Below are 18369 nucleotides of genomic sequence, written 5' to 3' on the forward strand. Positions count from 1 at the left end.
AGTTACAAAGAAGACTCGTTCGATGAGTTTTATGGAAAATTGACCAATTGATTGATTATACATTAATTCTCGGTCCGACTTCTCGTAATTAATCAGACGATACATTCAGAAACATACATACCTCTCGTAAATTAAACGCTATTGGAAATTGTGTGACTCAACGAGCGAGAACGCGTCTGTTGCGACTGTTGTGATTCGAATCGACATTGAACAACATCGAACATCTATGTAGGAGTGGCGGGAGAGGCGTTAACGATTACGGTTCGGTCGGTAATTTACCGACGCAGCGGCCGCGGGACGAATCTCGGTCGCCGGCCGCTTCGGTCGCACGGCGCCACCGTCGACAATATGGCCACGTGCTGAACGTGCGGTGTTTACGCGACGGTAAGGTATCGGATTTACGGGCCGTGGCCGGTGTGGCTTGGCTTCGCGTCCGGGGAATGCTGATTCAACGGCCACGCGCGCGGTGGTGATTCACGACGAGAGACGTGAGGAACCGCACGTGATAATGCGTGACATCGTAGTAGCCGAGTGACCGACGTGTCGAATGCGCGGCTGATAACCGCGGCATGGCGGGCGCGGACGAGCCCCATGTAGTCAGGTGTGCGTACGGCTGTCAGGACACCATCTGCAACGTCACCAGCGGCGACGGGGCCGCGAGTCGAGCCGTACGGAGCTACCGACCGCACGGCAGCCTCGCCAGGGTGCTCTACGACAAACGGAAAGCGGACGAATGGCTGGCGGCGTACGACAAGCGCAAGGTGAGTGCGACGTTCACGATACATTGCCCTGCATTTCCGTGACCTCACGAAATAATTCCGAGACATGAATAATTTTTTCTCTCGATTGTGCCGTTAAAACGGTACGTGTCGTGGTGATGCCACGTGAGCGTTAAATCCTGTGGCCGTCATCCTCGTCTCGACGAAAGAGCGTGCGTCTTCGTTCAACGTCAACGTTTGAACGTTTCAACGTTCCCCTCTGACACAGTCAGAGCAGTCAGAGTCGCGTCGTACGGCTGTGTTTACTTCTCGTCGCGCGCCACGCGTCGCTTCTCAGGTCACCGCCTGGGGTCACTCGTCACGTCACTGATCTCGGGTCTCGGGATCGTAGACGCCCGTGTGATGAATCATGAGACTTTTTAATACTTGTGTCATACTGCGCATTGGAGGATTGCGAATTGAGGATTAGAATTCAGCCAATTAGAACGAAACGGATTAAAATTAAAATTATGTGATTGGTCGAATTCTAATCTTTAATTCTCGCAATCCTCAATCTTCAATGCGTAATGTGACACGAGCTTAACGCAGTAGCTAAATGTCTTGAATTTCAACTTCAAATTGAAGATAGATTAATGCGAGAGATACGTGGAAATGTATAAATAACGCGATAAATTATTTATAAAAATCGCTCAATAAGAAAAAATACGCAGAGGAAAAGAAACTCATTTATTAAATATTTTTAGCAAGTTGTTTTTGCGATTTATTACATTTTTTTATTCCAACACCATTTTTCGACACGAGTATAATATAAATAGTCACTTCTGATGTATTTTTCCCTGCTAAACATAAATCCGTTGGCTAAATTTATCTGTCACATTACAATTTTGAAAAAAATGGTATTAAAGAGACAAAAAAGTTTGTCGAACAGTGTTATTGTTCTAACTAGTTCTTAATTAGATCAAAACTTTTATTTTTTATATGATTTGAGAGTAAAGTAGTGAATAAAGTGCTGCTCATTTCAAAATCATTCGTTTTGCGCAGAAAATATTTGATTGAATTAGAAACTCTTTAAGAAGCCACAGATTAATTTCGAATTATAAATAATTTTTGAGGATTATTAACATTACGATGATTAAGCTGCGCGTTTTTTTTTTTTTATAAAGATATGCAGTTACGTGTACCGTGCTTCTTTATTCTTCGTAATCACGTGACAGCGTAAAATTTAACGCGCAATTATGCTTCATCTTGCACTCGCATGCCTAGTCCCCTGTCGATTACCCCTAATTTATGCGGCCGTAAATTAATTACGATTTCCCAGAAACCTCCCACCGTCAATTTTACGACGGCCCGCGGGCATCCCGGGCGCTAACAAAGATTTTTTTTCCAAGAAACGAGGTTCTGAAATCTCCGCAAGAGTTCTGGCTTCTCTCGCGCGGGCCACCGGGGGTAATTGGGTGGCCGGGGGAGGAGGGAGGAAACCCGGCGGTACATGGGGGCACGGGCGCGGGAGCAATGGGAGAGGGGGAAGGGCAGTAATAATTAGTACAATTACCGCACAAGGCCAACCACTGACTACCCCCACTCGGATAACCGCCGAGACGTAGAGCTGCTCAAGAGTCAAGACCGCGCTCGGTAATTACGGGATAATTACGTCCTCGATATTCCTGAAACATCCTCGGGGCCACTTCGGGCATCGTCCACGACGTATCGGGTGCTTTCTTCTCTCTCTCTCTCTCTCTCTCTCTCTCTCTCTCTCTCTCTCTCTCTCTCTCTCTCTCTCTCTCTTCCCCCTCTCTCCCTCTCTCTCTATCCGCGATTTCCTATCCTATTTATAATTGCGACGACGAGAGAAGTCCACGCCAATTTACTCGCGGCGGTCACGATCGCGGCCCCCATGACGATCGAAGCGAAAAATGCTGGAGCTTCAAATCATCGATCTGAGATATGCCTCTAATCAAAACCACAAAAACAGGAAACAGCTCGTCGACTTTTTTTAAACTTTTACTGGAAATCATACAAACGCGACATCTTAGAATAAAATAAATACGTAAATAAATAAATAAAATAATAATTTTTATTGCTATTCAACACTGCTAAGATACAAAAGAGAAATGATTATATTATATATAATGTTGTATTAAATATAATATTTCAAATTATTTTACTTTTGATTTTGTTAAACATGATGAATAAGAAAAATATTTTTATTTGTTCTTATTTTTGTGGTAATACACTATAGTAATTATAAAAACTATGGACATATTCATAAATTAGCAAAATAAATGCTAATTCTGCTGTTATCATTATTTCTAGAAAATTAAGTGGATTATAAATCATTATTTATTGCCCATTGAATTAATGACCTTGCCGGTATATCTCATAAAATTTCAATATCGAATATTACACTTACGCGCGCGCGTACACACATTGATATTTTATTTATCTATTCTTTGCAGCCGTTATCCGTGGAGAGATCCAATAGATTCAATTGCTCTAACACTTATAACTTGTTTGATATGAGATTCATATTACGTCACATTTTATCATCGCAAATGAAATTATATCTGGTGTCCGCAAAGGTTGATGCCAAGACTGATGCGAAACTTATATAATGTATCAATAAGGTTGAGTAGATGAAAAAAGTTTATAAACTTATGTATGAAAATGTTTTATTAAAAAAGTTATAAATGTTGACAGATTTATGACCACAATTATTTTCTATAATTCGTTATACGAAATTGTTGATCGATTCAGAACAGTTAATGCATCATTTGATCTGTATACGAATTTTTGTTACAATAGTTACAATAAATATTCAAAAATATTTCTTTCTGCAAGAATGCAGGAGTCCATTCGTCAAATAACCAATAACTTTCAAACTCTTTCGAATATTCCTACGCTATAATATTGGAAATAGTAGCGAATGCCTTTTAAATACATTTCGAAAGTTAATCTTCTATTTATTTCGTAAACGAACTGTTGATCTCATAAATATAAGTCAAGAGACGTTAAAATTGGTGACTTAGAAGATCAAATGATTGATTCGCCTCGATCGATTCAATACTGAGGAAATTGTTGATTACAAAACTCATGTATCATTCTTTCCAAAATAAGGCGGAGCATCATGTATAAACTGCATAATTCATATAACAAATTACAGAAAACAATTCTGCTTGTAAATTTTTGAACATTTAAAACTTTTTACTAAAACATTTTTGGACATAAGTTTATATGAATTTTTTCATCTACTCAATCTTTGGCGATTCTCTTTATAGACATCCTGCATATAAATGTAACATTTAACATAGTTTAATATTTACATGTGCAATTTAATTATTATTTTTTGCAAAAAAATATGTATTAAAGATAAAATAATATCAAATTATAATACTTTCTATAATTTAAAATAATTTAATATAAATAAACTTTTAATCTAAATTTTAATTAAATGTTACACTTTTGTCTCGGTAGTCTAAAGGCTTAGGACGCTCGCACGAAATGCAAGAAATCCGGATTCGACTCCCGGCCGAGGCATTATTTTTCGCAATAAGTTTATTACAGTTTTTAAGTTGGGAGGATTATTAATATTTCAGATTTGATTGCGTTGAAAGTCCGACAACCATATCGGCACGCAATTATAATTTCTGAAAATTAATTCATTTAAAAATGAATTTAAAATAGCTCAACATCTTAACGGTCAGACCGTTATTGGCGCTTCTTAATGTATGTTACACTTTTATTTCAATTCGATTCACATATGATAATGCTGTAAAGACAGAACTGACAGATTTCATGCCGGTTATGAAACGTTTATTATTACAATTACATATGTACCTACACAGTGTATATTATAAATTGCCATGTGAAACCATGCATTGAGTTCTTGATTAATTCTGCATAAATACTATGAGGATAAACAAGAGATAACATTATCTTAATATATCGTTATCGATGCATCAGAAGAAGTCACATACATCGTTTCGACAATATTTTTCCTCAAGCATATAGCAAGTTAATAGCACTTAACTTAAGACTGGTGATATCATCTTTTCTAAGCCTAAATAGCATTTATATCTTTGCATGTAATATACTTCTTTGTTTATAAATTAAATTTTCTTGATTTATTACGTTAAATTACATGCTTTGTGATATTGTTAATATTCCGAAAAAGCTTTTTCTTTACTTCCTATGCACACAAATTAAAAAATTTTTCTAACGCTTTTTTTCGTATTCTCATCAAATCCTTTTGAAAGTTCCGAGAAAGCATAAGGTATATTATATAAAAAATCTGCAAAACGGTTAAATACATATCTAATATCGAGATTCATTAAAATACTAATATAATAAAATATGTAGGATAAAGGTTGAAATTTAAGTATCAGTTTCTTTTTGTTTTAAATAAAAATCAACAATTTTCTACTTTCGAAAAAAAAAAACTACCTAGTTAGATAAATAATTTTCGTCTCGCAATGCTAATTAAAAAAAAAATCAATTTTAATTTCCAACAATAATTCTTAAAAATTTTTTGCATGAATCTCTTCAAGAGCTATTCTTAAGTAAATTCTGCCTTTTGTATGAAACTCCGCAATTTCACTCGACAAGAGTGATTCTTGAATTATATATGTTATAAAGTTACGATAAAAAATTACATTCTTAAATCGAGCTCATCTTCTGCTCGAAACGGACAATCCGGTCGCATCTCGTTCGTCAAAAAGGGTGAGAGAAAGGAGGATGAGGGTGGAATAAAAGAAAAAACAACAGCGAGCTTTTATCTCCGTATTTGCGAGCACCATCCCTCCCCTCGTTTCCCGCCACCTCGCGAGACGCAGAGCGAATCGATCTCAACTCCAACTGTGGCGCGTACTCGGGCAGGTGCTCACGGGAGAAGGGAAGAATCCCATTCGGTCGCGTGAAACGAGAAATTTGAATTTCGAGCGGTGACAGGGGGTGGCAGCGGCAGGGAAAGGAAAGAGGTGATAGGTTGCCTCGCGAGGTTTTTCCCCCACGAAATCGACGCGAGACATCACTTCGCGTCCCCGTCCGCCGCTGCCGTCGTCACGTCGTTGTCGTCATTGTCGTCCGGGAACGTCGCGCTCTAATATCCCCTAGCAAAGTCTAAAAACTTTGCTCCCAGCCCCGAACGTAGCGGTGTTGATGCGGCGGCTCCGCACCGATGTTTTAAGCTTTTAAAAAGGGCTCACGACAACGTCCGCGCATCTCGGCGGATCAGGGACGAAAGGGGGCGAGGGAGAGAAAGAAAGATAGAACGTTGCACAGGGCGCTGCTTTGAAATATTAAGTGACTGATGGATGAGGCTTTTGAGGGGAGGAAAGAGGCGAGAGACCCCGGGAGAAAGACGCGCATAAGACAAGTATATCTCGTCGTTGCTTCTCGTTTGCCCCTCGCCTCCTTGTCGTACCTTTCTATCCCACATCCGACCCTTATTCTGCTTCTTTTTTTCTCGCACCCTTCCATCGGAGCGTGCATCCCATTTCTTAAAAATCTTAAGTATGTCATGCGTGATCATAGTGATCGATATTAGTTGTCAATGCATAAACGTGTAATGTGAGATGCAATTACGACGGTATTCGTGACTGTATAAATGTTTAGCTGAAACAGAAGAGAGAAGAAAGAATAATCGATTGTCGAGGGAAGAATCAATAATAACGAATACAATTAACCTTTTTCCACGTTTTTTTGTAACTTTACATGATTTATGTTATGTGTATATGTTATACAATTAATATTGCTTTATTATTTATGGTTTTTACGTGTAATGCTTGACTCTTCTTGCGTAGTTTTTTTTTAATATAAATTATTTGTATGTAGAATAAATACTCCAACATTATATCTTAATCTTTATTGTTTTCTTTACAAAGATTTATCATATTTTATATCTTTTAGAGAAAGATAAATACAAATTTTTTTTTATTTGTGAAATAATTTGCGATAAATATAATGTGTATAAATAGCATTCATATATTTAAAATTTATAAGATGAGAGCGTCCTGGATATGCGAGAAATGAAGGGTTAAGAACGACTGTTGAATTTCACTTTATTTTCCACAACATTTGCCATTTTTTTTTTTTTTTTCATTATTATCTCGTATTCCGTAAGGCTGTCTTTTGTCAGTCTAATCAGTCTTTTCGATATCATAATTTTTTATCAGTCAGTCGCCAATATTCCAACGTCAAATTACTAACATCAGTAATCCGAAACACTTGTTATCAATCAAAATCCGCATAACCTCGGGCAAATTTATGACATATGTCACGCTACACTCGCGTCGATGTTCGAACACGTTAGAAGGCTCGGACGCTTCGCGGAAGTATTCACGTGGAACATGAAACGATCTGTTACGATATGATTACAATTTGCGTTACATTTACAGACTCGGATGATACCTGCGCCGTAGTGCCTGATGCTATCGATCTTGCTGTAAATACCGACGTTAAAGTGAACCTATCGACGCGCGATCGCGTACGCATCGCATGCATGACCGCCCCTAAACGGTGACGCAAATAACACCTCGACGTCCTCTTCGCCGCCCTCCGTCCCGCCTATGATATTCATTACTCGGCTTATTCGCGGGAACATAAAAAAAAAAGCTGTTGCGACCAGATGCGCTATCTCGTTGCGGGTTTTAGGGACGCAAGATTGTTTGGGAGACCGAGAGCGAATGATACGCTTCGCGCGCGTTTATGACCCGAAGTCTCTTTCTCTCGCGGCGCTCCGTCTTCGTCCGCCCGACCGGTCGACTTGGTCATCGCGAGGATCTCGACACAGGATCCGCGATAAATCCGGATGGCCGACGGATCTCTGCTTATCGTGCCGCATAATCGCACGTGGCTCACGCGAGACCGCGCCTGCGGACCGGTTACGTCAGGAAACTGATTTCTGCGGACAGACATGTGGACTATCCAACGTCGTGGAGATGTATGTAATTAAAAGTTTTTTCGCAATAAAAGTCCACGCAGAGAAACATCTTTCCTTTAATTCTTTTACAATATTAAATTGACTTTGCACCGGGACTGGTTAATATTTAACTGAGACGAATGCGAGCTTTTTAGACACTTCGCGCCTGTCATGCCTTTTTCATGAAGGAAACATCTACTTGAAATTGGCCAAAGAATCTGTTAAAAGGGCAGGTTAAAAGGGATGTGCGCAACTTACGAACATTTTCACTTCGCGTCATTTTTTCCAATTAAGTCATGTGGAGTCTATTTCGACCACACCATCATTCACACATACCTGTTAGCTTAACTTTGTGTCAAATATGAATATTCTATATACATTTGAAAAAATATTATGAGCATTTCTCTGTGTACGGATTTTTTCGAGTTCATGCTTTATCATAGATATATAATCTACTTCATCAGTTTTGGAAATTTTGTACTTTTTTAATCTTCAATATACAAATAATTTCAATCTCTCTTTCGCCACAAGGAACGTCGGAAATTCCTGGAAAACAGGACTTTGACTGATAAATGAGATCGCACGTACGAGAGAAGTGATACCAGTTCCCGGGGTGGAAATGATACTTGGCGAGGTAACGTGGAAGATACTCTTTGTGTGTCGCCGAAAGTTCACGCGAACCTGGATTTTAAGGCGCTGACTTCAAAATAGCGAGAAAACAGACTTTGCTTTGGAATGAGAGAGAGAGAGAGAGAGATCTCGTTAGCATGGTTTTCTCGGACTTTTTATTTTGTCCTATCTCTTATTTTTATGGGGGTAATTTTTTATAGTTGCGACCACTGTATCTGAAACGGTAGAATGAAGGAAGGAAATGGCAAGAAATACGCGGATCTATTTATTCGACAGAAAGATAATATTAGCACTTACATATATATGAACTTCTAGATTGGTACTGATTTGTACATAAATGAATATTAGAAATTATAGTTTGATATTTCAGACATCTATTATTACATATTTAATTTTTTTACAACCAATAAGAAATAAAGGAACCTAACGATCGAAGCTGGATTTTTAGTGCTTAAATAATTCCATGTGAATTTACATACAACATCTGTAGTCATTTGAACTGCACGTTGAATTGATTTTTTAGACTTAGAAAAGCCTTTAGACCATCAAGGCTTAGGACGCTCACACGAAATGCAAGAGATCCAGGTTCGACTTTCGGCCAAAGTAATATTTTTCGCAATAAATAATATTTTTGTTGTAAATTGCATCAATATATGCAAAATATTTCACTACCTCTATCAATATTTGCAAGTATAAAAAAATATTTCAATTTTCTTAAGATCAAAATATATTTCAAAAACGTATTTTTGCCATGGCCATCTCCATCGTTTACTCCGAAGGTGTTTCCCGAATATGTATTTACGTCTCTCTTTTCGGCACAAACGAACTGATATTCTAGGCGCGGTTGGCCTCGTTAGCCGATTGTCGATCTCGATGAAAACTCCTCACGGTTAGTTAAACCGTTGCTTTCCCAATCAAGATACTCTCGCGCTCCCTTCGTGTGATTTTTACGAAAGGGGTACTAGCTTTGCTTCGCGCTTTCATCGCTTTTTTAGTTTTCCGCCGACTGCTCTTCATCGGCGCACTTTACCTCAGGCAATGAAATTTTGCAAATCGGTTTCCTGATGTAGAAATTTTCCTGTTATTTTTCAGTATACCTTTAAGACTTCAGTATTTAATGAATTATTTTATTCATTAAAGTCTCCAGCTAGTGTGTGGGTAAATATTATATATTTATATATGTATATTATAAGGCAAAAGGATGCAGTTTGCAAATAATTAGAACATATATTAAGAATGTATATAATGAACAAATTAATCGTCTGCAAATGTTTCGACTTCGAATTTAAATCCTTTTCAGTGCAGAAGAAAAAAGTACAAACTTTATATTAAATTCAAATATTGTTTTATTGAAAAATATTTCTATTTAAATATATTTTACAAGAATTTTCATTATGTTTTCCCGCTTCTGACGTTATCAATCTAAATATTCATAGTGAGTTGTCAGCAGCCTTAAATACGAAGAGAAGTGGAGATAAAAAATTTTATCAAAAATATACAATCAGAAATATATTAATACGTTGCAAAGAAACATTTCTTCGAAGCTCAAACTTTATAAATTATTTTTTGACAAAAATAAACCTAACCAACCTGCATAAATTCTCAGCAATATTTTCGTAATGCTTTCATGTGTGAGCATCTGACCTTTCGTTCGAACATAAGTTCTAATTTTTGGAGCGATCGAGGGGCTCCCTTTATAAAGCGCGAAATTTCGTCGCGTGTCCTCGTCAAGAGAAGAAAGCTTTTGCCGGAAAAAAAATCATCTAGAGAACGGGGGTTCTCGTTCCTCTCCTACAGCATCGATATAACGCCTGTCGGCGTTATATGCCGCGCTGCCACCCTAGCAGCAATAACATAATGGCGCGGGAAGAGAATGCGTTTGACTCGCGATCCAACACGCCTCAGGAATCCGAGAAGCCCCGCGTAGTTGAGAGGCCAAACATCCCCAGTATTCCGCGCGGAAAACATAAACTGCTCGACGACGTTGTTTATCGTTTACAGTTTGCACCGTTTACGCGTGCTCAATTTTCTCTCAGACCGGAAGAAGAAACCTCGAGAAAAGAAAAAGAAACAGATTCGCGCGAACGATTCTGGAGCTATGGCAGTCCATCGAGCACAACAGCGTGTTTCGAAGATAGTCAAGACGCATTGACTTAAAAAAAAATGTCAAAAGTCTCTTATCATTTTTCGTAATAACAACTAAAACTTAAATAAAAACAATTAAAAAATAAGGATCAAATATGGTCATTACTTATAGATCTTGATACCTAACATTTACACGTAAACATTAAAGATATACATACAGATGTACATTTCAAATATATAAACTGCACGTCGATTACTGTCGAATTTTAAAAACACAATTATAAACTGAAGCTGAAATAATATCACAAATTAAATCGATTGTTAATTCAATAATGCTAGTAGATATCTTATTAATATTGCAAGCAATTATTTAACATGTACAAAATGTCTATAATTATTTACTCTTCTCTTTAATTAATTTCTTTTCTTTAATATAAAATTTTAATTCACGCTTATATATAAATATAATTATGAAAATGTACAAAAAATATGAAGATTGAGAATAAATTCCAAGATTGATCAAATTTTCGTTATATTTATTAGTATTTTATCCAGATAAAACAAGAATGGAAAATGTCTTTTAAAATTCTACAAAATTAAAAGAAAGATCAAGACTCGGCGAATGTATCGTCACACCATACGAAAGTAATTCGATAAACACATGTTAATTCAAACGCATGTCACAAAAACATAGTTCGATCGTCCAAATGATAGCCCAACGTTACAGTTTACACTTCCACAGTTTACATTTTACAAGTTTTCCCATGCGTTTCGTGCCGGCATAAAGCGACGTATAACCTCAGACGAAGTGTGCCTTCGAACATAACTCCGCATGATCAACGGACTCCACTCGCCAGTCTCATCACAGTCAAATCATAGAGTGAGACTTGCCGTTGTTACAGAGCGAACAGCATAATCGCGTAAGCACTACCCTGTTATTTTATATTTGAGAATTGTATAAAATCGCACTCTCACTCAGGCATTCTTAACAACGTATTCCTCAATAATTTCGCAATAATCTCCACTTCTATGAAACTTTTACGTAAGATAAAGTACTATAATTTCTAAAAGTTATCAATGGCTATATTTTCGTTGAAAGATTATTTTGTTTATAGTCATCGAGTGACTTTGAATCGACAATTATCATTGAAAAAAATGTTTAGTGTGTGTGACTATGATTTTACTGTAAAATAATCTTAATTATGAGCTCAATTTTTATAATTAGGGGAGACCGAGTCTCGTTGGCACAGTTTTCACAATTTTGGTACTAAGATGTTTTAAACAATTAACTATTATGATTAAAATACATCAGTGTGATAGAGAGAACCTTTTTCTACATTTTCATACTAATAATAGTTCTATACACTGTTTACTTTCTTTGCAATAAATAAAATACGAACATGCTGCATTGTAACTTGCCCCAATATGTGAGATAAATTGGTACATATCACAGTATAAATTGCCTTTGTGATAAATTCTATATTAAATTAACAAAAACGTAATAGAAAAGTAGTAGAAATAAAAATTAGAGAGTAGATATGTACTTCTTAGTAAAAATTGTACATCTTTCAAAGTTATTTTGTAATCGTCAAACAGCAAAATGTTGTTAGTGAAAAACAAATATAAATTATTTTAGTTCTACCTTATTTTAATACAGAAATATAAAGTGTTTTATCAGAGTTAAATTGTAAATGAATGTTCACACGTGCGGTACAATAAGTAACCTAACCTTTCCTCGTGATATGAGCCAAAATATTCCATCCCTACACACGTCTGATTTTGACCATTGTATTGTAATAAATTACTATTATTTTACTCAAAATAACGTGTTGTACTGACAGACACTTTTCTTTTAACTAATAATATATCACTTAGATTTGTTTCCTCAAGCCGAAGGACATTAATATGAAATTATGAAATGATCAAAAATTTACTTGCCTGCTCTTGAATTAGATTTTGTCTTTTTCTATTGTAATACTTGTTTAATTTACATGAAACTTAGGGAGAAGTACCTATGTTATAAAAGAGATATTTTGCAGTAACTCTCTTCTCCATTGTTTCTTTTGTCACAAGTACATAAACGGAACGCAATTCCAACTTACCTCTTGTGCCAACGAGATCCGGTCTCCCCTACTATATATAGGGGATAATTAGTACTGCTATAATGTTAGCAGTACTAATTATATTTATATTCTACCAAAAAATATATAGTTGACACCGAAAATGACAATAAATAATATTTAATTACACATATATATTGCTGAGGAGGACTCCAAAATGAGTCGAAACGTTCAATAAAGAGGATTCTACACATTTATGATTAATTAAGATTGAAATTAATCGTTGGCACCTTCATCAGCCCGTGACTCATATGGCCTTTACGGATTGTGTTATTATTATTTTTATTTTAAGAATAAAGTCTACAGAAATTGTTATAATATTTATAGTTACATTATAATTATATTATTATACATTTGCAACCACTTTTTTCTCTCAGTAAGTATATAATGATTACCGAATTAATGTAGCAATTAGCGATGAACGTTAGCTATTCAATTCGATTTATTGGAAGGATAACTTTATTATTTTTTATAAATTTTATTATTTTAAAAAATTTTTAAATTTTGTTATTTTTTATATATTTTAATAAAGAATAAATATAATTAAGTACAACGTGTTAAAATTACCGATATATAAACGTATATGCTGATATATAAAAATGACGTCCGTATGAAATTACTTAACAGGAGTAATCATCGTCTTAAACATTCCAAGTATATACCTATTACGAAACAAATAGAAATCGTCACAATTATCATGAGATCCCAAAATTCATACTCCACCTAAATAACATGCGCCGGAGCGTATCTTGCAAGGATCTTGAGGTCGAGGGCGTTAAATCTTTTTTCCTGGCGTTATTTCGTCCGTTCGTCGCGGTGAACGCGCGACGTTGATTTAGATGGCTGCGATTTCCGAGTCGGCTACTTGTTGTCGGTTTGCCGAGAGGCGCGATTGGTGCGTGGCTACACGGCTACACGGAAGGCATGGAGGTAGCAGTCGATTGTCTCTCATTCTCCGTCCGCGTTTCTCCGCTACGTCCCGGATCCTTCCTTCCCTTAAGTCCCGGCGCTGCGCAGAAAGTCGCCACTAATGACACGAAGAGGAATGCTGTCCAGCAGCGCGCGCGACCACGTCGGTAGCCATTTGTAATGTCCCGGGGGAAAAAGTCGAATCAAAGTGTGATGACGTGGGGTGAGCGCGTCGGGCTACCTGCAATTAGCGACACACGCTGGTAGCCATAATTAAAATTGCACGCGCGGCGTCCTCTTTGCGCCATGCGAGTACCGCGATGATGCTTGTTTTCACGCGTGCGTTGCCAGACACTTCTTTGTTTCGATATTACCTTCGAAATAGTCTATCATGTTTTTATACCAAGAAAAGCAAGAAATGTCAAAAGTATATTGTCAAGGGAAATAGAGATATTTATATCTTTACATAAACGTTTGATCTATTTTTTGATCGATTAAAGTAGTCGTTGTTTCTTAAAAGTTCTAAATCTAATCGAAGGTTGTAATGAAATAGATGTAACGTTTATTAAATGATACATATTATTACAAATTATTAATTTTATGATATATCTTATTCTAATTTTTTGATAAAATTTTTATATTGAATATTTAACACATGTCCGAGTTATAATACTCTGTTGGATAACCAAGAAACAATGATAACCCTTGAGTTAAACAATATTTTATTTCTAACTTCTATGCGTGTCAAAATGTAAATCAATCCATTTTTGTAGTTAATTTCAACATCGTGTATATTAACGTATACATTTAATACAAATAATAAATCATTTAGTACAAATAATAAGTTAAATTTTATACATTTTCTTGAGTTAAATTGGGTAAGACACATAAAACGTGTTAAATTTAAATTTTCAAACTATGTACGGCAGAAAATTTTCTTCGATTAAACAAAAAGTGAACGTTGCACGCGCAAATTCATTAACAAATTCACGTCTGAAAATAAAATCTCGCGAATGATAATTTATACAAAAGTGCAATTAATTACAAGTAATATCGCATTCACGTACATAAATTCCACGATTCATTGTGCATTACGAAAATATTTTGATTCATCTAAAAAGGTACCATCCTTGAAAGTTGTAGAAGATGTAAGGATCAGGGCTCGTTCGCAAAACACGATTACTCATCCGGCATCGATCGAGAGCGCGTTTTGCGAAAGTCCGACATTCTCATACCGCTAGTAAATCGAGGTGTTATATCGTGGGTCTTATCGAATGCCAGGCAAGCTGGCTCGTCCCTTGGAACAAGAAACGCGACGATCCGTCGCGCCTCCTCCCGATGGACGATGACAAAGTCGATCGGTGGAACTTCGTGCAGTGTAGAGCCAAGTTAATGCACTGCCGCGGCGAGAAGAGCGGACTGTTTTAATTAGAGAATCTAATTGATGGCCGGCTACGCAGCCGCGGCAACCGGGCGATCCATAAACGACTTCTTAGGGCCGCGCACCTGGGCACCACGGTGTTAATTACTCTCCTTCTGTGGCGAGGTCCTTCCATCTCCCGGCTTTTTTTCCCCCGCCGGCTCCTTCATCCTTTTTCGAGCTCTCGACTACCGGAGAGTCAGACGCGAGAGCAGGACGGAGAAGGAGAGAAATTTACGGTGAGAAGGAACGTGAAAAGGAGAGACAATCGAGAAAGAATAGAAGATAGCGAGCGGGAAAAGGACGGAAGGAAGGAAAGATGAAATGAAAAAAAAAAAAGGAAAGGAGAGGAATCGAGACAGAGAAAATGAGGGAGCGGGAGAGAAGCGGAGCGGAGCGGAGCGAGCAACAAGTGTCTCCCGTCGCGAAACGCAAAAGCATTCCTAATTACGCCCCTGCCCCGCTCGAAGCGAAACGAGACAAAAAGCGCCTTGATTACATTTTCGTATAATTTCATCGGCCGGCTCTCTCGCCATTAAGAGCCGCCGCGCCGTGCCGCCGAACGCGCGCGCAAATTAGATCGATTCCTTAATGCCCCGGGGCCGCGTAATTGGTTCTCATTCTCGGAAGCTGACGGTGAAATCGGATATCTGTCGTGTAGCGCAAGGCCCGGTGGACCAGCCGACCGGTCAACGTAATTGCTTTTCGGACTGTGTGGCGTTTCGCGGTTCTCCTCGAGGACGAGGACGAGAACGAGGACACAGACGGCGCGAAAAGAATCGTTAATGTCGCGATACGTGGCTTCGATAATGAAGCGAAAAATGTTCAACGGACGCGAGCGTACGTCCATCGGTTGTACGTCGCCGTAATGAAATATAAGACTTCGCGTGAATTTTTATTTTTTTCGCGCATTAACGTGTCGAAACTTGGCGTCGTCCGTACCGAACTGATGTTGGCGATGCGTATCCTTCCGTCGACGATATGTGTGTTTTGCAAGAGAGAACACGAGGGAGAAAAAATGAAAGAGGAAACCCAACAGCGCGTAATTACGCGAACTCTCGAAATGTGTGAGAGCTTTGAGGGGAAAATTGATCCGCGACCGAGGGATATACGTATCGTTAATACCATAATACACGGCCGTAATGAAGCGAGAAATACATTTTCGGCGGCCCGCCCGGTGGGACGTTAATGGAATATATACTTGGAACTTCACAAATTTTATTCCCACAAATTGATCTGCCTTGTACAGCAAGATGATTTTAGCAATCAAATAATTTTGCCTGTAAAATTACGCAACATTCCGAGAAAATTAATTCTTATTTCCCTACTATTTTTTATTATGTATGAAACATTATGTAAAAATATTATGTATATATAAAGATATTATAATATCTCTTAAACGTAAACCTAAGAATTCATCATAGATCAAATTCAAGTTGTAATTTAATAAATTTTATAAGTAATTTTTGTTATGTAATTGTTGTAATTTGTAATTTTATATCTACTATAATAACATATAAAGATTATATTTTATTAATGCTTGTTATCCATTAACATTAAAATAAAAACGAAAAGTATTCGTGTAAAATGACTCAAAAATTTTGCTATTAATTTTTTATTATTTAATAATAGAATAGAATATTAAATGCAAAAAAAAAAGTTCTGTTGAACACAAGAATTGATGGTAACAATTATGTTTTTATTTTTACAGTGGTACAGGGTAGACAAAAGCAAGATCAGAGAAGATCTGTTGGATTTGTGGGTGCCGCTCGGTACCGGTCCCAACGCCGACCAACCCGACAAAGCCGCCGAAATTTTCCTCGTGAGATCCGCGGAGAGATCCGACTCGCTGCCCCTGCAGGCTTGGCATTCGTTAGCCAGGTCGGCGTTATCCTGGTTCATCAGTCGAACATCCATAAACGGGTAAGTGCCTATTATGCCGTTTCGTATTGATTTTTCCGCGAGATATCTCGATATCGCGACGCGCGGATCTTGCTGCTTCTGATTTCACTTCCTCTACAAATTCTATAACGAGGAAGATGTCGTCGACGTGCTTAAAAGAGCGTAAATCTTTTATCTTTCGTACTCGTTGTTATGAATAGAATTCAAGTAAACATGTTTTTAAACAATTGTAATATCGAGAAGTACTCCAGTTTTTTTAGCTTATCTATATGTACGTCTGATATTTTGTCAGTGTAAAAATAAAAATAGAAATTTTCTTTTAAGATAACGAGTAATATTAGTTGCTCACGAAACAACAACAATTTATTTTTTTGTTACATGGTTTCCTAAATAACAAATAAAATATAACACCGCACGTTTAATTACACTGTTAAAACACTATTATACTTTTAATTTACATAATTTAAACTTAATTTCATGACATTACATTAAATTTAATGTATTTATAACCGAAAAATATATTTGTGTACATGTACATGAAATTTAATGTATTTTTCATGAAAATTTATAAAATTTAATGGACTTTTCATAAAATTTTATAAAAAATACATTAAAGTTCATAAATTTAATGTACACGTTCATTACATTTAAGTAACTACTGTAACTTAATTTTCAGTTAAATCATTCATTACTTTTAATTTCGTTCATAACCACAAGCTTCATTTACATGTAAAGGAAGCTCGTGGTCACATTTCTAACAGTGTAATATTTCACGCCGTTCACGCATTTCGACGCGCGCAAATATCATTATTTTAATTATTATATAATGCTCAAATTTCCTTTCTTTTTCAATTGAATTTCACTGATTACCCAGTCCCAAGTATACCACTGAATAATCAATGAGTATTCACTGATTTAGATTTAGAGAGTATAATTGTTCACTTTTACAGTCGCTATATCACTATGTTTTCTTCTGAGATGTAGAGTAGCAAAATAGTGCAAATGAAAATGCGTCGTGCCTCGTTTAATATTTATAGAATCTCCGTAATGCAGGCTAATAACATCTACAATTTTGATAGCTTCTACTCTACACGATGATCTGTCCTCCTGTATACGCATAAAGATCAGAGTATTCGTATGAAGCGAGAGGTCCCCGAGCTGCAGCTATATGCTGTATACCATCTACATGCTAGGACAAGGCCGAGGGCCCTCTCTCGCTGAAGGCGAGATCGTTTGCGAGGTGATGAAAGGGGGCCTTCCCTTCTCGCCGGTTAATTAATAACCACGGAGATACAATCTCCGCCTATCTCGCTGTCCGCTGCGAGACTCGACAAGCTGGTGGCAAAGGCCCTGGCATGGCCGCGGGTCGGTCAGGCGGCGAGGTGGGCCGTGGGGGCCTCCGGTACTGGGATGGAGGAAGAGAGACGGAATGAGAGAATGAGAGAGCGAGGCAGTGCCGTGGTTATTGATGGCCAGCTTTGTTTGCCCCCCGAACCGTTTATTAAAATCCAGCGTGGGTGATTAACCTCTCTCCCCCGGCCGCGTCGTCCTGCCGGCTACCAGGCAACACCTCCAACACTTGGTCGTGTACGTGCGTGTTACGTATGTATGCGGGCATCGGTAACCCGAGGAACCGTTTATTAAAATTTCTCCCGACGCGCGCGGCTA

At 37.6% G+C, this 18369-nt stretch overlaps 1 protein-coding gene across 1 annotated transcript in view; it reads left to right on the plus strand.

Moving 5' to 3' along the window:
* The first annotated feature begins 355 nt into the window (after positions 1-355).
* The window catches only part of LOC108727580 (methyltransferase-like protein 9), a 43273-nt gene continuing 25259 nt past the window's right edge, over positions 356-18369 (plus strand). The window contains exons 1-2 of the mRNA XM_018455748.1: positions 356-761; positions 16511-16722. Of these exons, the coding sequence (XP_018311250.1) occupies positions 570-761; positions 16511-16722 (404 nt within the window). The 5' untranslated portion in view covers positions 356-569. The remainder of the gene's footprint in view (positions 762-16510; positions 16723-18369) is intronic.

The sequence above is a fragment of the Mycetomoellerius zeteki genome, unplaced genomic scaffold (assembly GCF_001594055.1).
Source record: "Mycetomoellerius zeteki isolate Tzet28-1 unplaced genomic scaffold, Tzet1.0 scaffold113, whole genome shotgun sequence".
NCBI classification, from domain to species: domain Eukaryota; kingdom Metazoa; phylum Arthropoda; class Insecta; order Hymenoptera; family Formicidae; genus Mycetomoellerius; species Mycetomoellerius zeteki.